The sequence below is a fragment of the Pongo abelii genome, chromosome 20, assembly GCF_028885655.2.
Source record: "Pongo abelii isolate AG06213 chromosome 20, NHGRI_mPonAbe1-v2.0_pri, whole genome shotgun sequence".
NCBI classification, from domain to species: domain Eukaryota; kingdom Metazoa; phylum Chordata; class Mammalia; order Primates; family Hominidae; genus Pongo; species Pongo abelii.
In genome coordinates, this window is record NC_072005.2 from 60,176,205 (window position 1) to 60,201,143 (window position 24,939).

Here is a 24,939-nt window from a genome sequence, read left to right on the forward strand (position 1 = left end):
GACCTCAGGATCCACCCGCCTCGGACTCCCAAAGTGCTGGGATTACAGGCATGAGCCACCACGCCCAGCCTGAATTATTATTTTTGAGACAGAGTCTTGCTCTATCGCCCCAGGCTGGAGGGCAGTGGCGTGATCTCAGCTCACTGTAATCTCGCCTCCCAGCTTCAAGTCATTCTCCTGCCTCAGCCTCCTGAGTAGCTGGGATTACAGGCATGTGCCACCACGCTGGGTTAATTTTTGTATTTTTGTGGAGATGGTGTTTCACCATTTTGGCCAGGCTGGTCTCGAACTCCTGACCTCAGGTGATCCACCCGCCTCGGCCTCCCAAAATGCTGGGATTACAGGCATTAAGCTACCAAGCCCAGCCTCTTTTTTGTAATTTTTAAATTTTAATTTTTGGTTTTTTTTTTTTTTTTTGAGACAGTTTCAGTCTTGTTGCCCAGGCTGGAGTGCAATGGCATGATCTCGGCTCACTGCAACCTCTACTTCCCAGGTACAAGCGATTCTCCTGTCTCAGCCTCCCAAGTAGCTTGGATTACAGGCATGTGCCACCAGGCCCGGCTATTTTTTTTGTATTTAGTAGAGACAGGTTTTCACCATGTTAGGCTGGTCTTGAACTCCTGACCTCAGGTGATCCACCCACCTCGGCTTCCCAAAGTGCTGGGATTACAGGCGTGCGCCACCGCGCCCGGCCTTAAGTTTTTAAAATTTTAAGTCGGGCAGCACCCCCAAATCAGAATAAGTTCAGAGAGACTCCTGTCTTTTCTTTCCACCTCTCTTCTTGCTACCTGAATCTTTTGTAGTGAAGCAGGATAGTTCATAAATAGAAAAATGAAGGATGAGAAAGCGCTTCCACCGTCCAAACATGACCACTGCCACCCCGTCACTCCCCGATGCTCACCACAGTTTCTGGAGTCTACAGGCGGGATGTTGCAGCCCCTTAGCCAGCAACCACAGGCCCCAGTCTCCCAGGTCGTTGAAACTCAAGTCCAGCTCCCGGAGGTTGTGATTGGCCTGGAGCACCGCAGAAAGACCCTCACAGGCGGCAGAGCCCAATCGGCATATGCCCAACCTGCAAAGACAGGATGCTAGGGCGGAGTGGGAGGCATTCCTCCTGCAAATATCTGCTGGGAGGGCCCTGTGCCAAGCCCTGTGTTGGTTGCAGACAGAGGGACAGACTCAATCTCTACCCTTGAGAGACAAAAAGAAAAAGATGACAGAAGTAGGAAGACGAGAGGAAGGGAGGAATAAGAGAACAGAAGGAAGCAACTAAGAATCAGGCCAGGTGCCCTGGCTCATGCCTGTCATCCCAGCATCTTGTGAGGCTTGAGGCTGGAGGATTCTTTGAGGTCAGGAGTTTGTGACCAGTCTGGACAACCAATAACTTGTTTGTGCAAAAAAAAATTTTTTTTTCTTTTTGCGATGGAGTTTCCCTCTTGTTGCCCAGGCTGGAGTGCAATAGTGCAATCTCGGCTCACTGCAACCTCCACCTCCCAAGCTCAAGTGATTCTCCTGCCTCAGTCTCCCAAGTAGATGGGATTACAGGCATGTGGCAACATGCCCGGCTAATTTTTATATTTTTAGTACAAGCGGGGTTTCACCATGTTGGTCAGGCTGGTTTCAAACTCCTGACCTCAGGTGATCCACCCGCCTCAGCCTCCCATCTACAAATTTTTATTTATTTATTTATTTATTTTTTGTGACAGAGTCTTGCAATGTTGCCCAGGCTGGAGTGCAGTGGCGTGATCTCGGCTCACTGCAAGCTCCGCCTCCTGGGTTCAAGTGATTCTCCTGCCTCAGCCTCCTGAGTAGCTGCAACTACAGGTGCACACCACCACACCCAGCTAATTTTTGTATTTTTAGTAGAGACGGGGTTTCACCAGTTGGCCAGGATGGTCTCAATCTCTTGACCTCGTGATCCACCCGCTTCAGCCTCCCAAAGTGCTGGGTTTACAGGCATGAGCCACCGCGCCCAGCCGTGTGTGTGATTTTTTTGTTTTTTGCTGGTGCCTTGATAAAAAAATACACAAAGTGTGTATTTTTGAGCACTTCTACCCACGTCTTGTACTATTTACTAGGAGATACAGTTGGCATAGCTCCTATGCTTGTGGAATGCCACCACACACACATATACACAAATTACAAATTTTTTTTTTTTTTTTTGAGATGGAGTCTCGCTCTGTCGTCCAAACTGGAGTGCAGTGGCACTATCTCAGCTCACTGCAACCTCTGGCTCCCGGGTTCAAGCAATTCTTCTGCCTCCTGAGTACCTAGACATCAGGTGTCTGCCGCCACGCCTGGCTAATTTTTATATTTTTAGTAGAGACGGGGTTTCACCATGTTGGCCAGGCTAGTCTTGAACTCCTGACCTCAGGTCACCCTCCCACCTTGGCCTCCCAAAGTGCTGGGATTACAGTGTGAGCCACTGCACCCTGCCTTCAAATTTCAATAAATGATGCTGAGGGGGAAGTATGAGGTCACATAGGATCATAAATCTAGGAATCCAGATTTTAGCTAGGGATTAGAAAGGGTGTCCAGCTGGGTGTAGTGGGTCACACCTGTAAGCCCAGGACTTTGGGAGGCCAAGGCCAGAGGATCTCCTAAGGCCAAGAGTTTACACCAGCCTAGGCAACAAATCGAGACCTTGTCCCTACAAAAAATAAGTAAAAATTGGCCAGGCGCAGTGGCTCACGCCTGTAATCCCAGCACTTTGGGAGGCCGAGGCAGGTGGATCATGAGGTCAGGAGATAGAGACCATCCTGGCTAACACGGTGAAACCCCATCTCTACTAAAAAGTTTTTTTTAAAAATTAGCTGGGCATGGTGGCGGGCACCTTTAGTACCAGCTATTCAGGAGGCTGAGGCAGGAGAATGGCGTGAACCCGGGAGGTGGAGCTTGCAGTAAGCCGAGATCGCGCCACCGCACTCCAGCCTGGGCGACAGGGCGAGACTCGTCTCAAAAAAAAAAAAAAAAAGTAAAAATTAGCCAGCTGTGGTGGCGTGCGCTTGCAGTCCCAGCTACTCAGGAGGCTGAGTTGGGAGGATGGCTTCAGCCCAGGAGGTCAAGGGTACAGTGAACTATGATCACACCACTGCATTCCAGCACTGGTGACAGAGCAAGACCCTGTCTCAAAATACAAAGTAAAGAGTGTTCAGAAGAAAAATTGAACTTCTCCGGGCAAAGAGGGGACAGAGAGCAGAAGGCATGCCAGGGAATAAGAACTGCTTGTGCAAAGGGCTGTGTGTCAGAAAAACCCTTTTTTTTGAGACGGAGTTTCGCTCTTGTTGCCCAGACTGGAGCGCAATGGCGCAATCTCAGCTCACCGCAACTTCCACCTCCCGGGTTCAGCGGATTCGCCTGCCTCAGCCTTGCAAGTAGCTGGCATTATAGGCATGCGCCACCATGCCTGGCTAATTTTGTATTTTTAGTACAGATGGGGTGTTTCTACATGTTGGTCAGGCTGGTCTCGAATTCCCGACCTCAGGTGATCCTCCCACCTCGGCCTCCCAAAGTGCTGGAATTAAGGTGTCAGCCACCATGCCTGGCCAGAAAAATCCTTTTAAAAAGGCTGATGTAGGCTAGGTGCAGTGGCTGAAGCCTGTAATCCCAGCACTTTGGGAGGCCAAGGCAGACAGATCATGAGGTCAGGAGATCGAGACCATCCTGCTAACACGATGAAACCCTGTCTCTACTAAAAAGACAAAAAATTAGCTGGGCGTGGTGGTGGGCGCCTGTAATCTCAGCTACTTGGGAGGCTCAAAAAAAAAAAAAAAAGGGCTGATGTAGTAGCTAGAGTTTAGGAGCAGAGACAACCTGGCCTCCGTGATCCCAGGTGAGAGGGCTGCATTCATGGACTGGGACTCCTAGCGTGGTGAGCAAAACGGGACTCACCGGAGGGTCTGGAGCTTGCACGTGGGATGCCTGAGGCCCTCACACAGCAGCAGCACCCCGAGGTCCCCCAGCTCATTTAGGCTCAGGTCCAGCTCTCTCAGGCTCTGGTTCACACTGAGAGTTGAGGCCAGCTCTTCACAGGCAGCAGCAGTGAGGTGGCAGATCTTCAGCCTGCACAAAGTCCAATTCAACAAACATTATGGAGGCTTTCCTTTCTTTTTTTTTTTTTTTTTTTTGAGACAGAGTCTCACTCTGTCGCCCAGGCTGGAGTGCAGTGGTGCAATCTCAGCTCAACTGCAACCTCCACCTCCCATGTTCAAGCAATTCTCCTGCCTCAGCTTCCCGAATAGCTGGGACTACAGGCGTGTGGCATCACGCCTAGTTAGTTTTTGTATTTTTAGTAGCGACAGGGTTTCTCGCCATGTTGGCCAGGGTGGTCTCGAACTCCTGACCTTGGGTGATACACCTGCCTCAGTCTCCCAAAGGACTGGAATTACAGGCGTGAGCCGTTGCGCCTAAGCCCCCAATCTTAACAGTAATGCATTTTCAGAAAACCTAATTTAAAAATGGGCAAAAGGGCCCAGCGTGGTGGCTCACGCCTGTAATCCCAGCACGTTGGGAGGCCGAGGCTGGCGGATCACCTGAGGTCGGGAGTTTGAGACCAGCCTGACCAACATGGAGAAACCCCGTCTCTACTAATAATACAAAATTAGACTGGGCACAGTGGCTCACGCCTGTAATCTCAGCACTTTGGGAGGCTGAGGTGGGTGGATTACCTGAGCTTGGGAGATGGAGACCATTCTGGCTAACATGGTGAAACCCAGTCTCTACTAAATACAAAAAATTAGTTGGGTGTGGTGGCGCATGCCTGTAATCCCAGCTACTCAGGAGGCTGAGGCAGGAGAATCACTTGAACCCAGGAGGCGGAGGTTGCCGTAAGCTGAGATCGCGCCATTGCACTCCAGCCTGGGCAACAAGAGTGGAACTACGTCTCAAAAATAAATAAATAAATAAAAATCAATGAGCAAAAGACTTGAATACACATTTCTTCAAGGAAGGTGTACAAATAGCCAACAAGCACCTGAAAAGATGCTTAATCTCAATAATCATTAGAGAACTACAAATCAAAACCACAATGAGATAGCATCTCATACCCATTAGGATGCCTACTATTAAAAATAAATAGAATGTGGCCGGGCACGGTGGCTCAAGCCTGTAATTCCAGCACTTTGGGAGGCTGAGGCGGGCGGATCATGAGGTCAGGAGATCGAGACCATCCTGGCTAACATGGGGAAACCCCGTCTCTACTAAAAGTACAAAAAAAAAATCAGCCAGGCGTGGTGGCAGGCGCCTGTAGTCCCAGCTACTCAGGAGGCTGAGGCAGGAGAATGGTGTGAACCCAGGAGGTGGAGGTTGCAGTGAGCCGAGATCACGCCACAGCACTCCAGCCTGGGCGATAGAGCAAGACTCTGTCTCAAAAAAAAAAAAAACTAAAAAACTAAAAATAAATAGAATGCCTGTAATCCTAGCACTTTGGGAGGCCGAGGTGGGCAGATTACCTGAGGTCAAGAGTTTGAGAGAGCCTGGCCAACACGGTAAAACCCCATCTCTACTAAAAATACAGAAAAACTACCCGGGCGTGGTGGTGGGTGCCTGTAATCCCAGCTACCTGGGAGGCTGAGGCAGAAGAATTGCTTGAACCTGGGAGGTGAAGGTTGCAGTGAGCCAAGATCGTGCCATTGCACTCCAGCCTAGCCTAGGTGACAGAGCGAGACTTTTTCTTAAATTAAAAAAAAAAAAAGGCTGGGCACAGTGGCTCATGCCTGTAATCCCAGTACTTTGGGAGGCCAAGGTGGGTGAATCACCTGAGGTCAGGAGTTCAAAACCAGCCTGGCCAACATGGTGAAGCCCCAACTCTACTGAAAATACAACAATTAGCCAGCGTGGTGGCAGGCACCTGTAATCCTAGCTACTCGGGAGGCTGAGGCACAAGAATCGTTGAACCTGGGAGGTGGAGATTGCAGTGAGCTAAGATGGAGAGCCACTGCACTCCAGCCTGGGCCACAGGGTGACACTCTGTCTCAAAAAAAAAAATAGTAATAAATAAGTGCTGACTGGGTTCCATGGTGGTAGCTTACACCTGTAATCCCAGCACTTTGGGAGGCCAAGGCAGGAGGATTGCTTGACCCCAGGAGTTCCAGACCAGCCTGGTCAACATGGCGAAACCCTGTCTCTATTTAAAAAAAAGAAAAGAAAAATTAGCTTGGCATGGTAGCACACACCTGTAGTCCCAGCTACTTGGGAGGCTGAGGCAGGAGGATCGCTTGAGCCCCAGAGGTTGAGGCTTCAGAAAGTTGATATCACACCATTGCACTCAAGCTTCTGTGAGTCAATGAGACCCTGTCTCAAATTAAAAAAAAAAAAAAAAAGTCCAAGATGGTTCCTGCAGATCATACTGCGGCAGAACAAGAAACAAAACTGGGGCTGGGTGCGGTGGCTCACGCCTGTAATCCCAACACTTTGGGAGGCCAAGGCGGGCGGATCACAAGGTCAGGAGATCGAGACCATCCTCGCTAACACAGTGAAACCCCTTCTCTACTAAAAATACAAAAAATCAGCCGGGCGTGGTGGCGGGCGCCTGTAGTCCCAGCTACTCCGGATGCTGAGGCAGGAGGATGGCGTGAACCCAGGAGGTGGAGCTTGCAGTGAGCCGAGATCACACCACTGCACTCCAGCCTGGGCAACAGAGGGAGACTCCGTCTCAAAAAAAAAAAAAAAAGAAAGAAACAAACAAAACTGGGGAAGACGGTACATTTTATGTTCCATGTATTTTACTACAATTAAATTTACTTCTTATTTTATTAGGGACAGGGTCTCACCCTGTCACCCAGTCTGGGGTACAGTGGCTTGATCACAGCTCACTGCAGCCTTGGCCTCCGAGGCTCCTGAATAGCTGGGACTCCAGGCACATACCACCCACCCCAGCTAATTATGTTTATTTTTTGTAGAGATGAAGTCTCACTGGCTCCCAGGCTGCTCTTGAGCTCCTGCGCTCAAGCCCTTCTCCTGCCTTGGCCTTCCAGAGGGTTGTGGTTACAGGCGTGAGCCACCGCACCCGGCCCTTCTGAATATTTTTGATCCATGGTTGTTGAAATTCATGAATGCAGAACCCATGGACACAGAGGGCTGACTGGCTCAGTGGCATGAAGTAGTTTCACGTTATTGGGCAATCATCACTGCCATCCATCTCTGGAACTTTTTTTTTTTTTTTTTGAGACAGAGTCTCACTCTGTCGCCCAGGCTGGAGTGCAGTGGCGCGGTCTCAGCTCACTGCAAGCTCCGCCTCCTGGGATCACGCCATTCTCCTGCCTCAGCCTTCTGAGTAGCTGGAACTACAGGCGCCCGCCACCACGCCCGGCTAATTTTGTATTTTTAGTAGAGACAGGGCTTCTCCATGTTGGTCAGGCTGGTCTCGAATTCCAGACCTCAGGTGATCCACCCGCCTTGGCCTCCCAAAGTGCTGGGATTACAGGTGTGAGCCACCACACCCGGCCCATCTCTGGAATTTTTCATCTTCCCAAATGGAACCTCTGTTCCTGTTAGATGGTAACTCCCCATTTCCTCCTCTTCTAGGCCCTGGCAGCCACCATTCTACTTTGTTTTTTGAGATGGAGTCTCACTCTGTCTCCATGGCTGGAGTGCAGTGACGTGATCTTGGCTCACTGCAACTTCCGCCTCCCAGGTTCAAGCGATCCTCCTGCCTCAGTCCCCTGAGTAGCTGTGATTACAGGCATGTGCCACCACATCAGGCTAATTTTTGTATCTTTAGTAGAGACGGGGTTTCACCATGTTGGCCAGGCTGGTTTTGAACTCCTGACCTCAGATGATCTGCCCACCTTGGCCTCCCAAAGTGCTGGGATTACAGGCGTGAGCCACTGCGCCCGACCTGTGGATGCATTTTTATACCGTCATTCAATATGAAGAGATTTGCCATTTTATTATAGTTGACCCCAGGAAGAACTCACCACAAAGTCCGTAGTCTGCAGACTGGGTGCCTCAGTCCCTGGCACAGTAACCTCAGGCCCAAATCCTCCAGTGCATTTCCTGTCAGGTCCAACTCAACCAGATGTGGGTTGGTGCTGAGCACAGAAGCCATTTCCTGACAAGCCCCGGACTCCAGCTGACACTTCCTCAACCTTGGGAGGAAGGAGAGGTTGAAGGGGGCGCCATCTTGCTTTTCTATGTCGTGATCACTCATACCCCAGCCCGTTTATTTTATTATTTAGGAACAGGTTCTTGCTCTGTCACCCAGGGTGAAGGTCAGTGGAGTGATATCAACTCACTGAAGCCTCGACTTCCGGGCTCACGTGATCCTCCTGCCTCAGCCTCCTGAGTAACGGAATACATGTGTGCACCACCATACCTGCCTATTTTTTTTTTTTTTTTTTTTGAGGTGGAGTCTTGCTCTGTTGCCCAGGCTGGAGTACAGTGGCATGATCTTGCCTCACTGCAACCTCCACCTCCTGGGTTCAAGTGATTCTCATACCTCAGTCTCTCGAGTAGCTGGGACTATAGGCTGGGCTACAGGTGTGTGCCACCATGCCCAGCTAAGTTTTGCATTTTTAGTAGAGACGGGGTGTTTCTCCATGTTGGCCAGGCTGGTCTCGAACTCCTGACCTCAGGTGATCCGCCCGCCTTGGCCTCCCAAAGTGCTGGGATTATAGGCGTGAACCACTGCTCCTGGCCCATACCTGCCTAATTAAAAAAAAATTTTTTTTGTAGATCAGGTGCAGTGGCTCACACCTGTAATTCCAGCACTTTGGGAGGCCAAGGTGGATGGATCATTTGAGGTCAGGAGTTCAAGACCAGTCTGGCCAACGTGGGGAAACCCCATCTCTACTAAAAATACAAAAAAGTTAGCTGGGTGCCTGTAATCCCAGCTACTTGGGAGCCTGAGGCAGGAGAATCACTTGAACCCAGGAAGTGGGGGTTGCAGTGAGCCGAGATTGTGCCACTGCACCCCAACTTGGGCAACATAGCAAGACCCCATCTCAGGGGAAAAAAAGAAAATGTGGGGGATGGCCCCAGGGACTCTTCATCATGTGGAATTGAGTATGGAGTCAGAGGAGGGCAGAAGCATGTCTTCTAAAGTGCCTAGAGTCCAGGGCCAGGGTCTTAGGTAATGGGGTTAAGGGCCAGCCCTGATTTAAAGGTGGAGATTTGGGGATTACCAGCATTTTGTGATATTTCATGCCCCAGGAGACAATGAGCTTAAGAAGTTGCTCCCGGGGATAGAGACTCACTGAATCATCTGCAGCCTGCATCGGGGATGCCGCAGGCCCTCGCACAGCAGCGTCATGCCTGGGAATCCAACACCGTTGCCACTGAGATCCATCCTTGTTAAATTCTTATTGGCTATGAGAGCTGCAGAGAGGTCCTCGCAGGCTGAGCTGGAGATGCGGCACTTCTTCAGCCTGGGGTGGAAAAGAGGAGAAAGGAGCTGGTCATTTCTTTTGTGCCAGTTTTGTGGAGTATTTTCTTTTTTTTTTTTTTTTTCCCTGAGACAGAGTCGCTCTGTCACCCAGGCTGGAGACCAGTGGCACGATCTCGGCTTACCACAACCTCTGCCTCCTGGGTTGAAGCAATTCGCCTGCCTTGGCCTCCTTAGTAGCTGGGATTACAGACGTGTGCCACCATGCCTGGCTAATTTTTGTATTTTTAGTAGAGACAGGGTTTCACCATGTTGGCCAGGCTGGTCTTGAACTCCTGACCTCAGGTGATCCAACCGCCTTGGCCTCCTGAAGTGCTGGGATTACAGGCGTGAGCCACCGTTATGTAATGGCGTTTCACTCTGTTTTCCAGGCTGGAGTGCAGTGGCGCAATCATGACTCACTGAGGCCTAAACCTTCTGGGCTCAAGCAACCTCCCATGTCAGCGTCCTGAGTAGCTGGGACTACAGGTGCACACTACCATGTTCAGCTTTTTTTTTTTTTTTTTTTTAAGAATTTATCGCCAGGCGTGGTGGCTCATGCCTGTAATCCCAGCACTTTGGGAAGCTGAGGAGGGTGGATCACCTGAGGTCAGGAGTTCAAGACCAGCCTGGCCAAAATGGCAAAACCCTGTCTCTACTAAGAAATACAAAAAATTAGCCGAGTGTGGTGGCGGGCGCCTATAATTCCAGCTACTCAGGAAGCTGAGGCAGGAGAATCACCTGAACCCGGGAGGCGGATGTTGCAGTGAGCCGAGATTGCGCCACTGCACTCCAGCCTGGGCAACAAGAACAAGACACCGTCTCAAAAAAAAAAAAAAAAAAATTTATCTTTTAGCTGAGAGAATTTATTTTTTTTTGAGGCAGAGTCTCACTCTGTCGCCCATGCTGGAGTGCAGCGATGTGATCTCGGCTCACTGCAACCTCCACCTCTAGGGTTCAAGTGATTCTCCTGCCTCTGCCTCCCAAGTAGCTGGGATTACAGGTGCGCAGCACCACACCTGGTGAATTTTTCTATTTTTTAGTAGAGACGGGGATTCTCCATGTTGGCCAGGCTGGTCTTGAACTCCTGGGTCAAGTGATCCTCCCATCTCAGCCTCCCAAAGTGCTGGAATTACAGGCGTGAGCCATCACACCTGGTCAATATATTTATTTCAAAATATCATGTTGTATATGATAAATTTTACCTGTCAAGAAAAGCAAAAAGAACCATATAAAATGTTTTGATGCTTTGTAGTCAAATACATTCACAAAGGTTGCCCTTAAAGAAATTCAAGGCCATGTGCGGTGGCTGAAGCCTGTAATCTCAGCACTTTGGGAGGCCGAGGTGGGTGGATCACCTGAGGTCAGGAGTTTATGACCAGCCTGGCTAACACAGTGAAACCCCATTTCTACTACAAACACAAAAATTAGCTGGGTGTGGTGATGCACCCCTGTAATCCCAGCTAATCGGGAGGCTGAGGCAGGAGAATTGCTTGAACTCAGGAGGCGGAGGTTGCAGTGAGTCGAGATCATGTCACTGCACTCCAGCCCAGGCTACAGAGCAAGACTATCTCAAAAAATAAAAAATGAAAAAAATTTGGCTAGGCACAGTGGCTCACACTGTAATCTCAACAGTTAGGGAGGCTGAGGAGGGAGGATCACTTGAGGCCAGAAGTTTGAGACCAGTGTGGGCCAACAAGGTGAAACCCCGTCTCTCCAAAATATACAAAAATTAGCTGGGTGTGGCTGGGAGCAGTGGCTCAGTCTGTAATCCCAGCACTTTGGGAGGCCGAGGTGGGCGGATCACGAGGTCAGGAGATTGAGACCATCCTGGCTAATATGGTGAAACCCCATCTCTACTAAAAATACAAAAAATTAGCTGGGCATGGTGGCACGTGCCTGCAGTCCCAGCTACTCAGGAGGCTGAGGCAGGAGAATCGCTTGAACCCAGGAGGCAGAGGTTGCGGTGAGCCGAGATCGCACCACTGCACTCCAGCCTGGTGACAAAGCAAGACTCTGTCTCAAAAAAAAAAAAAAAAAAAAAAAAAAATTAGCCGGGTGTGGTTGCATATGCTTGTTTTCCCAGCTACTCGTGATGCTGGGGCAAGAGGATTGCTGGAGTCCAGGAGTTTGGGGCTGCAGTGAGCCATGATTGTGCCACTGCACTCCAGCCTGGGTAACAGAGCATATCAGTGTCTCAAAAATTAAAAAAAAAAAAAAAGTAAAAAAAAAAATGTGGAGACCCACACAGCAGGATGACCACGTGAAGACAGAAGACAGTGATCTGCAGCAGGACAGAGACCTCACAAGAACTTAACCTGCCCACACCTTCATCTTGGACTTCCAGCAGCCCCCACCTGCCTTGAGAAAATACATTTATGTGGTGAAGCCACCCAGTCTTTGGCACTTTTTTTCCCCCCTGAGATGGAGTCTCACCGTATCACCCAGGCTAGAGTGCAGTGGTACGATCCCGGCTCACTGCAACCTCCGCCTCCCAGATTCAAGCGATTCTCCTACCTCAGCCTCCCAAGCAGCTGGGATTACAGGTGCCCGCCACCACGCCCTCCTAATTTTTGTATTTTTCGTAGAGATAGCATTTTGCCATGTTGGCCAGGCTGGTCTCAAACTCCTGACCTCAAGTGATCTGCCCGCCTTGACCTGTCAACATGCTGGGATTACAGGCGTGAGCCACCGCACCTGGCTTTGTGGCACTTTTTTATGGCAGCCGTAGCCGATGAATACACCATCCCGTGATAGAACCTTTGTGACCGAGCCCCATGAGAGGCCACGGTGGGGACCACCTGAAGCGCCCAGACCAGCCTGCACTCACCTCAGGTTCTGAAGTTTGCAGTTGGGGTGTCTGAGTCCTTGACAGAGCAGCTTCACCCCCCGGCTGCCCAGGGCATTTCGGTACAGAGACAGCTCTATCAGGTTTGGATTGGTGCACAGGGCCGCTGCCAGATGTTCACTGTAGGCGTCCAGCAGAACGGTCCTCTCTGGTCTGCTTGAAGGAAAGACAGGCAGCTCTCTGGTGTTACTGGTGCTTGACAACTATGGCCTTTGCATGTCATTTCACCGCTTATGAAGCATGCTATCCTTTTTTGAGACGGAGCTTCGCTCTTGTTGCCCAGGCTGGAGCGCAATGGCGCAATCTCAGCTCACCACAACATCTGCCTCCTGGGTTCAAGCGATTCTCCTGCCTCAGCCTCCAGAGTAGCTGGGATTACAGGCATGCGCCCCCACACCCCGGTTAATTTTGTATGTTTAGTAGAGATGGGGTTTCACCGTGTTGGCCGGGCTGATCTCGTACTCCTGACCTCAGGTGATCCACCCGCCTCGACCTCCCAAAGTGCTGGGATTACAGGCGTGAGCCACCACATCCGGCCAAAGCATGCTATCTTTTTAATTTTTTTTTTTTTTTTTTTTTTAGAGGGCCTTGCCCTGTTGTCTAGGCTGGAGTGCATGGTGAGATCATGGCTCACTGTAGGCTTCACCTCCCGGGCTTAAGCAATCCTCCCACCTCAGCCTCCTGAGAAGCTGGGGCTACAGGTGTGCACCATCATGCCCAGCTAATTTATTTTATGTTTTTAGAAATGGGGATCTCATCATGTTGTCCAGGCTGCACCTGGCTCTATCTGACACTCCTAATCGTTGATTAGTTGGTTTACTTGTTTCCCTCTTTATTATCTGTCTCCGTTCTCATTAGGATGCATGCTCTCTTGGAAGCATTGGCTTATTCACACAGTCTTCTGTCTGCAGAAGATTGTTGGGTCCACAGATAAAAGGGACATAGAGGCTGGGTGTGGTGGCTCACACCTATAATCCCAGCACTTTGGGAGGCTGAGGCCGAGAGTTTGAGACCAGCCTGGCCAACATGGTGATACCCCATCTCTACTAAAAAATACAAAACTTAGCTGGGTGTGGTGGCACACTCCTGTGGTCCCACCTGCTCGGGAGGCTGAGACATGCAATGTAGAGAGGTTGCAGTGAGCCGAGATTGTGCCGCTGCCCTCCAGCCTTGGTGACAGAGCCAGACTCTCTCAAGAAAAAGGGACTTAGTAATATTTGTTGATTGAATAAATTCTCCCAGACATCGACCTCAATTTAGTCCCAATGGGTGTTGTTTAGTCTCTGCTGTGGCACTATTAACACTTTGGGGCCAGAGGGACTGTCCTGTGTACTGTAGGATGTTTGCAGCATTCCCGGCCTTTATCCACTAGATGTCAGTAATATTACTTGCTTCCCAGTTGTGACCACCAAAAACGTGTCTCCAAACATCGCCAAATGTCAGAGCAAAATCACCCCTAGCTGAGACGCACTGGTTAAGAGCATGAACCTCAAGGCCAAGGTGGGTGGATCACTTGAGTTCAGGAGTTCAAGACCAGCCTGGCTAACACAGCGAAACCCCGTCTCCACTAAAAATACAAAAATTATCCTGGCATGGTGATGGGCACCTGTAATCCCAGCTACTCAGGAGGCTGAGGCTGCAGTGAGCCGAGATCGTGCCACTGCACTCCAGCCTAGGAGACCGAGAGAGACTTTGTTTAAAAAAAAAAAAAAAAAAAAAGCATGGGCTGGGTGCAGTGGCTCATGCCTGTAATCCCAGCACTTTGGGAGGCCAAGGTGGACAGATCATGAGGTCAGGAAATCGAGACCACCCTGGCCAACGTGGTGAAACCCTGTCTCTACTAAAAATACAAAAATTAGGTGGGCGTGGTGGCGTGCACCTGTAGTCCCAGCTACTTGGGAGGCTGAGGCAGGAGAATCTCTTGAACCTGGGAGGCGGAGGTTGCAGTGAGCTGAGGTCACGCCAGTGCACTCCAGCCTGGGCAACAGAGCAAAAAAAAAAAAAAAAAAAAAAGACATGAACCTGAGCAGCCCCAGGGGATACCCCAGGGATACTTACAGCTGCACCAACAGCGTGTGCACTCCTGCAGAGCACCTCGCCCGGTCTTCCCCGTCCGCGCTGTAAGTGGTGCCATACAAGTGCAGCACCTGGGCGCTCCTGCAGTGCTTCAAACAGAACGAGGAGACCATGTGCTCCATCTTAGAGGCAATGTTGCTGACCACGATCACCTGGAAGTGGCTCAGGGCCTGCTGGATAAACTCCTCCTCCTGGATCTCGTACAAGCAGCCGAAGAACTCCAAGGAGCCCTGCTGGAGGGTGGAGCCGTCGCTCTGAGCTTTGCTTTGGATCCACTGCAACAGGTCCATCTTGATGTGTGGCGAGACCTCCCAGCAGAGACTCTTCTCCAGGTGGCTCCTGGTCTCCTCGTTCAGGAGTCCAAACAGGAAGCGGCTGGTGAGTGCCAGGAAGCTCCTTTCAGAAAACGCGTACTCGGTCAACAGCTTGGTCACGTCCTGGTCTGGGCCTGCCCCGCGTTCCCCCTCGTCCAGGATATAGTACATAGCTGCAAAGAATTCCTGGAAACTCAAATGGATGAAGCTGTAGTACCTCTCACAGTTGATGTCCTTCTGGAAGATGTTCATGTTGAGGAAAGCAGAGACGTCTGCCCCATCTAGGCCGTGCTTCCGGAGGTCCTGCTCCTCAAATAGGATTTTCTGATTCCAGAGCCCATCTGCGGCCAAGGAGCACAGTCCTCTCTGGTTGGGTGGGGGCTGGAGGCGCGGGGCCCCGGGCTTGGGTTGCATCAGACTCAGCAGGTAGAGCATGTACACCGCAGTGGTGGTCCTGGACATCTGTCTCAACAGCCCCCCACCCTCCAGCTGCTGCTGGAGGCAGGTACACACCACCCAGCACACCAGGGGGACGAAGCACATAGTGAAGAGAGGCTCGTTGTCCCTCACGTAATTGAAGACTTGGCCCGCCTGCTCTGCATTGTGGAAATACTTGTAGAAGTATTCCTTCCTTTCTGCCTCAGAGAAGCCCAGGATCTCCACATGCCTGGGGTGCTCCAGCAGACGGTGGAGCTTCTCCAAAGCCGTGGGCCGTGTGGTGATGAGCAAAGATAGCTCAGGGAGCAGCTTCTTCCGAATTAAGCTGTTAAGAAGCAGCTCCGTGGGCGGTTTCTCCTCCCAGCAGAGGCACCAGGGTCCCTGAGGATCGTGGAAAGAAGGCTTGAGCTCATCGAAGCCGTCGATGATGAAAAGGAGGCGCTCGGGAACTCGGATGAGCTCCTGGAGAGGCGCACTGGGCTCGGGCCAGCAGCTGGAGATGAGGTCTTGCATGCTGCATTCCGTGGCACTCTGGTTCATCTCCCTGCAGTTGATGTAGAAGAGATAATCAAATCTGCCTTGGAAGAGCTTCCCGTCCGCCCAGTCCAGCATCACCTTGTGTGCCAGCATGGACTTGCCTATCCCTGCCGCGCCTTGCATGACCACGGTGCACGGTGGCTCGGGGCGCTCCTCATCTGGCTCAAAGAGGGTCTCTATCTTGATGGGGCTAGCCTGGTGTCCCACGGTCCTCGCGTGTCCACGGCCTGTGTCCAGAAGCTGCTGCTGAGCCTGCATGGGGTTTGAGTGCTCCTTCACCAGCAGGAGCCGGGTGTACCGGTGGCTGAGGTTGACACATTCCCCTAGGCGCGCATTGCGGTCTTCCATGAGCCGGAATTTCCTGCGGACGTAGTCCCTGTAGGTTTCCTGGGGATCTAGGGAAGAGGAATGACGGTTTTGTGGAAGACTCATCAGCAACCTCTAATGAGTTCATGAGGTAAAGCCCTCCTCATCTGGCTCTAAGAAGGTGTGTGCCTGTAGTTCCAGCTACTCGGGAGGCTGAGATGGGAGAATCACTTGAACCCCTGAGGTGGAGGTTGCGGTGAGCCGACATCACACCACTGCACTCCAGCCTGGGCAACAGAGCCAGACTCCATCTCAAAAAAAATTTTTTTTTAATTAAAATTATTTGAGACTAGGTTATAAGACTGGCTAATTTTTTTTTTTTTTTTTTTTAGATGGAGTCTCGCTCTGTTGCCCAGGTTGGAGTGCAATGCTGTGCTCCCTGCAACATCCACCTCCTGGGGTCAAGTGATTCTCCAGTCTCAGCCTCCCGAGTAGCTGAGATTACAGGTACATGCCACCGGGACTGGCTAATTTTTGTATTTTTAGTAGAGATGGGGTTTCACTATGTTGGCCAGGATGGTCTCGATCTCTTGACCTCATGATCTGCCCACCTCGGCCTTCCAAAATGCTGGGATTACAAGCGTGAGCCACTGCGCCCAACCAAGACTGGCTAATTTTTATATTTTTGGTAGAGATGGGGTTGAGCCATGTTGCCCAGGGTGGTCTTGAACTCTAGGCTCAAGGCATCCTCCCGCCTCGACCTCCCAAAGTGCTAGGATTACAGGTGTGAGCCACTGCACTTAGCCCAGGGACTGCATTTCTAACAAGATTGCTGCATGATATGTATGCATCTTAAAGTTGGAGAAGCACAGCCAGGCACGGTGGTTCATGCCTGTAATCTCAGCATTTTGGGGGGCTCAGGCAGGAGGATTGTTTGAGGCTAGTAGTTGTAGACCAGCCTGGATAACACAGCAAGACCCTGTCTGTATCGGGAAAAAAAAAAAAGTTTGAGAAGCACTGCTCCCAAGTTATCTGTGCCCCCTTTGTTTTCTCTTTCTTTTGTTTTTAATAGAGACAGGGTCTCACTATGTTGCTCAGGCTGTTCTCAAACTCCTGAGCTCAGGCGATCCTCCCACCTGGGCCTCCCAAAGTGCTGGAATTACAGGCGTGAGCCACCGCACCTGGCTTGTGCCCCCTTTGAAAAAAGGCAGCTTCATGTCTGCACTATCTGGTAATGTATCTGTTCTATAAATCCTTTGCTGAAAGTCACTTTGTGGGGCTGGACGCAGTGGCTCATGCCTGTAATCCCAGTAATCCTCAGGTGGATCACCTGAGGTCAGGAGTTCGAGACTAGCCTGGCCAACATGGTGAAACCCTATCTCCACCAAAAATACAAAAATTAGCCGGGCATAGTGGCGGGCGCCTGTAATCCCAGCTACTCAGGAGGCCGAGGCAGGAGAATTGCTTGAACCAGGAGGCGGAGGTTGCGGTGAGCTGAGATCACCCCCACTGCACTCCAGCCTGGGCGACAGCGTGAGACTCTGCCTCAAAAAAAAAAAAAAAATCTAGAACAATGTTCTTAATTGGGGTGACTGTGTCCCCCAGTCCCCCAGGGGACATTTGGCAACGGGACAAGTGGGTTGGTTGTTACAACTGGGAAAGTGCTACTGCCACCTAGTGGGTAGAGGCCAGAGGTGCTGCTCAACATCTTAGGAACCACAGGGCGACCCCATAGCAAAGAACACTCTGGCCCCGAAATGCCAATAGTGCCAACGTGGAGAAACCCTGGTCTAGATACAAATGCATCCCTTGGTATTGGATGCCAGCAGAGGCCCATGATAGCTGCCTGAGAGAAGCTGAAAAAAAAGAATCTGAGTTTGATACTAAAATTTTCCAAACAAATACATGTACTTTTAATTGTAGTGACATATACATAAAATTTACCATTTTAACCACTTTAAAGTGTACAACTCTGTGACACTAAGTTAGTTCACGATGTTGTGCAATCATCATCAATATCTCTTTTTTTTTTTTTTGAGACAGAGTGTTGCTCTGTCCCCCAGGCTGGAGTGCAGTGGCATGATCTCGGCTCACTGCAAACTCCGCCTCCCAGACTCAAGTGATTCTCCTGCCTCAGTCTCCTGAGTAGCTCGATTTACAGGTGCCCGCCACCATGCCCAGCTAATTTTTGTATTTTTAGTAGAGACGGAGTTTCACCATGTTGGCCAGGCTGGTTTCGAACTCCTGACCTCAAGTAATCTGCCCGCCTCGGCCTCTCAAAGTGCTTGAATTACAGACGTGAGCCACTGTGCCTGGCCGCCAATGTCTATTTCCAGAATGTTTTCATCATTCTAAACAGAAACTCCATTAAATATTAACTCATAATTTCTCCTCTCCCTGGCAACTGCTATTCTTTTTTTTTTTTTTTTTTTTTTTTTTTTTTTTTTTGAGACAGAGTCTCACTCTGTCGCCCGGGCTGGAGTGCAGTGGCACAATCTCAGCTTACTGCAAGCTCCTCCCAGGCTCACACCATTCTCCTGCCTCAGCCTCCCGAGTAGCTGGGACTAGCCTGCCACCATGCCTGGCTAATTTTTTTGTATTTTTAGTAGAGACAGGGTTTCACCGTGTTAGCCAGGGTGGTCTCGATCTCCTGACCTCATGATCCACCCGCCTCGGCCTCCCAAAGTGCTGGGATTACAGGCGTGAGCCACCATGCCGGGCGTGGCAACTGCTATTCTACTTTCCGTCTCTGTGAATTAGACTACTCTAGGTACCTTAGATAAGTGGAATCATACAATATTTGTACCCCTCTCCCGCCTTTTTTTTTTTTTGAGACAGGGAGGACAAGTAATCCTCCCACCTCAACCTCCTGAGTAGCTGGATCTACAGGCACAAGTTGCCATGCCCAGCTAATGTGTTTCTTGTTTTTTGTTTTGGAGAGATGGGGTCTTGCTCTGTTGTCCAGGCTGGTCTCAGAGCCTGGCCTCCCAAAGTGCAGGGATTACAGGCGTGAGCCACCTCCCCCAGCTGGTGAACCCACTCTTATTCTACTTTAGTAGAGCTGGAGACTAGATTCATTTCATGCTGCCCTTGAAAAAAATAGCCAGAAACATTTGTGGCATTGTTAACAGTGTTGCTCTCTACCCAGCAGACTGTACCCCGGTTTCTTCCCTGCCAGCAAACCTGATTCTGTTTGGTTGGTGGATGCTGAGATTTGAGTGAGTGGTGAATCCTGCCCCTTCACAGGCCTCAGAGGATGAATTCTGGTTTTGCTAAACCAGTCATGAGTAATCTCGTTCCCCTCTGTCAGTGGTTGCTCTGAGAATGGGCAGATTCCTCAATACTGACCAGTGGGTTACGTGGTGTGACTGGTAACGGGGAGGAAGAAGGCCTTTACCCTCCCTTTTTTTGCTTTTTTTTTAGAGATGGAGTCTCATTCTGTTGCCCAGGCTGGAATGCAGTGGTGCAATCTTGGCTCACTGCAACCTCCACCTCCCAGGTTCAAGTGATTCTTCTGCCTCAGCCTCTGAGTAGCTAGGACTACAGGTATGCTCCACCACACCCTGCTAATTTTGTATTTTTAGTAGAGACAGGGTTTTGCCACGTTGTCCAGGCTGGTCTTGAACTCCTGACCTCAGGTAATCTGCCCGCTTTGGCCTCCCAAAGTGCTGGGATTACAGGCATGAGCCACTGTACCTGGCCTCTTAGCCTCCCTTATTGCCCTTGCTTGTATGAGATGGTTTGGTAGCCATCTTTCAGCCATGAGATGACAAGTATCAGGACAAAATGCTGACACGGAAAGGTTGATGAGTTGAAACACAGGAGGAAACTGGCCCTTTGATAGTGTCATTAATCCACCCCACGAATTCCTCAATCATGCATTTGTTGTTGGCCTACACTCCGTGGGGTCATCTGCTCTGTGTAGACGAATACATGTAGGTACATGGCTTGAGGCTCACCTTTTCTTGGAGTGACAAGAGAGACTTCCAGAAGGCATGTTGACTGGTTCCCAAGTGAGGACGGGCCACCAGGTGGGGTGTCTGGAAGAGAAATTGTGGAAGATGAGCTAGCATGCATCTGGCTAGTAGCACTGCATCATATTAGCTGCGATTACGTTGAAATGCCTGCATAACTCCCTGGTCACCCGCACCCCAGAATGTTCAGTAGTCACTGCATAGGCCGTGTGTGGGAAAGAGTTCATCCCTTGTTCCTTGTAGCCCACCCTCCTCCCTGGGTCCCCCTCATGGTCATTGGCACCTCCATCCATCCAATCTTTTTTTTTTTTTTTTTTTTTTTGAGACGGAGTCTTGCTGTGTTGCCCAGGCTGGAGTGCAGTGGCACAATCTCAGCTCACCACAACCTCCACCTTCTGGATTCAAGCGATTCTCCTGCCTCAGCCTCACGAGTAGCTGGCATTACAGGTGTGCGCCACAATGCCTGGCTAATTTTTGTATTTTTAGTAGAGATGGGGTTTCACTATGTTGGCCAGGCTGGTCTTGAACTCCTGACCTTGTGATCCACCTGCCTCGGCCTCCCAAAGTGCTGAGATTACAGGCATGAGCCACTGCACCTGGACCCAACCAATCTTTTTGACTGGGAAGTTCTGAGTCAGTCTGGACTCCTCCCTTGTCAGCTCTGGGCCACATCTCATCCATTATCTTTTCTTTTTTCTTTTTGAGACAGAGTCTGGCTCTGTTACCCAGGCTGGAGTGCAGTGGCACAATCTTGGCTCACTGCAACCTCTGCCTCCCAGGTTCAAGTGATTCTCCTGCCTCAGCCTCCTGAGTAGCTGGGACTACAGGCATGCGTCACCACGCCCGGATTATTTATTTTGTATTTTTAGTAGAGACGGGGTTTCACCATGTGGGTCAGACTGGTCTCGAACTCCTGACCTCGTGATCCGCCCACCTTGGCCTCCCAAAGTGCTCGGGGTTACAGGCGTGAGCCACTGCGCCTGGCGACTCTGTCTCTTAAAAATAGTTTAATTTTTTTTTTTTTTTTTTGGTAGAGATTAGGTTTCAGTACGTTACCCAGGCTGGTCCGGAACTCCTGGCTTCAAGCAGTTCTTCGACCTTGGCCTCTTGAAGTGTTGGAAATAGTGGTGTGGGCCATCGTGCCCAGCCCAAAAAAGGCCTTTGTCTGGATATATCATAAGATTTTACATGTCGAGTCCTTCCTTGGCATCTTTGGTCCTCAGAAGGCCCCCCAAAGTCCTAAGTGTGAGTTCCTATGCTCTCACTCCATGAGAAAGTCTTCCCACCTGGCTAGTTCTCCCATCAGCTGAGCCAGCGGCACCCCATCTGGTCCTCACTCTAAGTTTTCACCTCCCTGCTGGTTGCTAGTCCATGAAATCATTCATGAAAGCAAAGAACATCCTCTTGAAGGAGCCAGGAGACACCCCACCCTCTTGTTACTACACAGCCCGCCCCCCCAACAGTCTCTGTAGCTTCATGTGACCCTCTTGGTATACGGGGACACCTTCCCTGTGAGTCTGTGTGACTAATAAACTTGTCTTTCCTCTGTTCAGTGCTGGCTTTGGTAGATTCAGTCATCTGGCACCATTTTATTTATTTATTTTTATTTATTTATTTGAGACAGTCTCGCTCTGTCGCCCAGGCTGGAGTGCAGTGGCGCGATCTCGGCTCACTACAATCTTCACCCCCCAGGTTCAAGTGATTCTCCTGCCTCAGTCTCCTGAGTAGCTGGGACTACAGGCACCCACGGCCACGCAGGTGGTGGTAAAAATACAAAAAAAAAAAAATTTTGTATTTTTAGTAGAGATGCAGTTTCACCATGTTGGCCAGGCTGGTCTTGAACTCCTGACCTCAGGTGATCCGCCCACCTCAGCCTCCCAAAGTGCTGGGATTACAGGCGTGAACCACTGCACCTGGCCGCTCAAAAATTTTTAATTGGAGAAGGTTATCATTGAGAGGAAAGGGGAAAATAGGGAATTGTTTAATGGGTATTGAGTTTGTTTTGCAAGATGAAGAGTTCTGAAGATTGAGTGCACATCAGTGTAAATGTACAACACTCAGCAGCACACTTAAAAATGGTTAACAGGGCCGGGTGCGGTGGCTCACGCCTGTAATCCCAGCACTTTGGGAGGCCAAGGCAGGTGGATCACGGGGTCAGGAGATCAAGACCATCCTGGGTAACACGGTGAAACCCCGTCTCTACTAAAAATACAAAAAAAATTAGCCGGGCGTGGTGGCAGGCACCTGTAGTCCCAGCACTTTGGGAGGCCGAGGCAGGTGGGATTACCTGATGTCAGGAGTTCAAGACCAGCCTTACCAATGTGGTGAAACCTTGTCCCTATTAAAAATACAAAAATGAGCCAGGCGTGGTGGCGCGTGCCTGTAATCCCAGCTACTTGGGAGGCTGAGGCAGGAGAATCGCTTGAACCAGGGAGTCAGAGGTTGAAGTGAGCTGGGATCGGCCATTGCACTCCAGCCTGGTGACAGAGCGAGACTCCATCTCAAGAAAGAAAAAGTGGTTAAGAGGAGGCCGGGCACGGTGGCTCGTGCCTGTAATCCCTGCACTTTGGGAGGCCAAGGTGGGTGGATTACCTGAGGTCAGGAGTTCAAGACCAGTCTGACCAACATGGAGAAACCCCATCTCTACTAAAAATACAAAAATTAGCCGGGCTTGGTGGCAGACACCTATAATCCCAGCTACTTGGGAGGCTGAGGCAGGATAATTGCTTGAACTCCTGAGGCAGAGGTTGCAGTGAGCCGAGATCGCGCCACTGCACTTCCAGCCTAGGCAACAAGAGTGAAATTCCGTCTCAAAGAAAAAAAAAAAAGGGCAAATTTCATGTTTTGTGTATTTTAGCACTATTTATTTATTTATTTATGAGACAGAGTCTCACTGTGTCGTCCAGGCTGGTGGGATGTTGGCTCACTGCAACCTCTGCCTCCTGGGTTCAAGTGATTCTCCTGCCTCAGCCTCCGGAGTAGCTGGGATTACAGGCATGTACCACCACGACCAGCTAATTTTTGTATTTTTAGTAGAGACAAGGTTTCACCATGTTGGCCAGGCTGTTGTCAAATTCCTAGTCTCAAGTGATTCACCTGCCTCAGCTTCCAACATACTGGGATTACAGGCATGAGCCACGGCAGCTGGTTGACAATTTTTTTTTTTTTTTGAGAGAGGGTCTTGCTCTGTTGCTCAGGCTGGAGTAGTGTGGCATGATCTTGGCTCACTGCAGCCTTCACCTCCTGGGCTTAAGTGATCCTCCCATCTCAGCCTCCCAGGTAGCTGGGTCTGTAGGCATGCGCCACTGTGCCTGGCCAATTTTGTAGAGAAGGGGTTTTGCCATGTTGCCTAGACCGGTCTCAAACTTCTGGGCTCAAGTGATCTGCCTGCCTCAGCCTCCCAAAGTGCTGGGATTATAGGTGTGGCCACAATTTTTTTTTTTTTTAAAGGTAATCCAGGCTGGCGCGGTGGCTCACGCCTGTAATCCCAACATTTTGGGAGGCTGAGGTGGGTGGATCATGAGGTCAGGAGATTGAGACCATCCTGGCTAATATGGTGAAACCCCATCTCTACTATAAATACAAAATTAGCCGGGCGTGGTGGCATGTGCCTGTAGTCTCAGGTACTCAGGAGGCTGAGGCAGGAGAATCGCTTGAACCCAGGAGGCGGAGGTTGCAGTGAGCCGAGAACGCGCCACTGCACTCCAGCCTGGGTGACAGAGTGAGACTCTGTCTCAAAAAAATAAATAAAAATAAAAAAGGTAATTCTTGAAAATTGTAGCTGAAAAAGGCCTCAGAGATGTTCTCCCTCAGTGTTTCCTAGGCATGCCGCGAGAACCAACCACATCAAAATGCAGATTCCTGGTGCCTAAGACCTGCTGAATCAGAATCTCTAGGGTTGAGGGGTCTTGGATTCCCCATTGGCCACAAGGGTCTCGAGAGACTCTTATGCACAGTAACATGAGAACTGCCGATCTTGTCTGATGCGCTTGTTTTACAGATGGAGACGGACGCCCAGGGGCATATCGATTCTCCAGCATCACACAGACAGAAAGAGCAAAGCTAGACATCTGTCTCCTTGGGGACGCTGAGCTGCCTCTCAGTAGACTAAACGGATGCAGTCCGGGGAAGAACGCTCGGCAAATGGTTATGCATTGTCAATGCTGGGAGAGATTTAGGCGGAAGAGGGAGAAAAGTGGGACTTTACTTTTGATTCTATATTTGTACGTTATTTCCATTTCTTAAAATAACTATGTAACACTTCCATTTAGATATAATTATACAATATGACAAGTAAGTAAATTGATACTTTTTTTTTTTTTTTTTTTTTGAGATGGAGTCTCACTCTTGTCGTCCAGGCTGGAGTGCAGTGGTATGATCTCGGCTCACTGCAACCTCCGCCTCCCAGGTTCAAGTGATTCTCCTGCCTCAGCCTCCCAAGTAGCTGGGATTACAGGCATGCGCCACCACGCCTGGCTAATATATATATGTATATTAAGACGGAGTTTTGCTCTTGTCCAGGCTGGAGTGCAGTGGCGGGATCTTGGCTCACCGCAACCTCCGTCTCCTGAGTGGTGGAGAAAAGAGAGAAAAAGAAAGAGAAAAGAGAAAGGAGAGAGAGAGAAAAAGAAAAAAGAAAAGAAGGAGGGAAGGGAAGGGGAAAAAAAAGGAAGGAAGGAAGGAGGGAAGAAAGGCTACAAACAAGTGCCTTTGTTTTTTTCAGAGTCATCAAAGACTTTGTTTTTTACAGAGATGTTTCCCAGCACACTACTACCGTCACACCTCATTAACGATGAGTCATTAAGCTTTGCAGAAGTGACTGTGTATAGCCAGTTATTGGCAGGACTTGCTTACTCATTCAGCAACTGTTCACCAAAGTTTACTTGGTTCCTAGCCCTAGCCAGACACTGGAATCGCAGAGAAGCACACAGGGGAGTCAAGACTCTTTCTGCCTTTGAAGGCGTCCATGTCCCAGTAGAGAAAACAGGTGAGAAATGACATTAAAAACCACAGCTCAAGCAGGGTGCAGTGGCTCACACCTGTAATTCCAGCATTTTGGGAGGCCGAGGTGGGCGGATCACCTGA

General features: G+C 50.1%; 1 protein-coding gene across 4 annotated transcripts in view; it reads right to left on the reverse strand.

Moving 5' to 3' along the window:
* The window catches only part of NLRP12 (NLR family pyrin domain containing 12), a 32,589-nt gene that overhangs the window by 4,000 nt on the left and 3,650 nt on the right, over positions 1 to 24,939 (reverse strand). The window contains exons 2-8 of one of the 4 annotated variants that reach the window (XM_024237521.2): positions 19,840 to 19,920; positions 14,268 to 15,969; positions 12,192 to 12,362; positions 9,195 to 9,365; positions 7,917 to 8,087; positions 3,892 to 4,062; positions 902 to 1,072 (exon numbers count right to left, since the gene is read on the reverse strand). In XM_024237521.2, coding sequence (XP_024093289.2) covers positions 902 to 1,072; positions 3,892 to 4,062; positions 7,917 to 8,087; positions 9,195 to 9,365; positions 12,192 to 12,362; positions 14,268 to 15,969; positions 19,840 to 19,920 — 2,638 coding nt within the window. Of the gene's footprint in view, positions 1 to 852; positions 1,073 to 3,891; positions 4,063 to 7,916; positions 8,088 to 9,194; positions 9,366 to 12,191; positions 12,366 to 14,267; positions 15,970 to 19,839; positions 19,921 to 24,939 lie in introns of those variants that run through there. The other 3 variants (XM_024237520.2, XM_054538956.1, XM_054538955.2) reach the window with 3 other exon arrangements.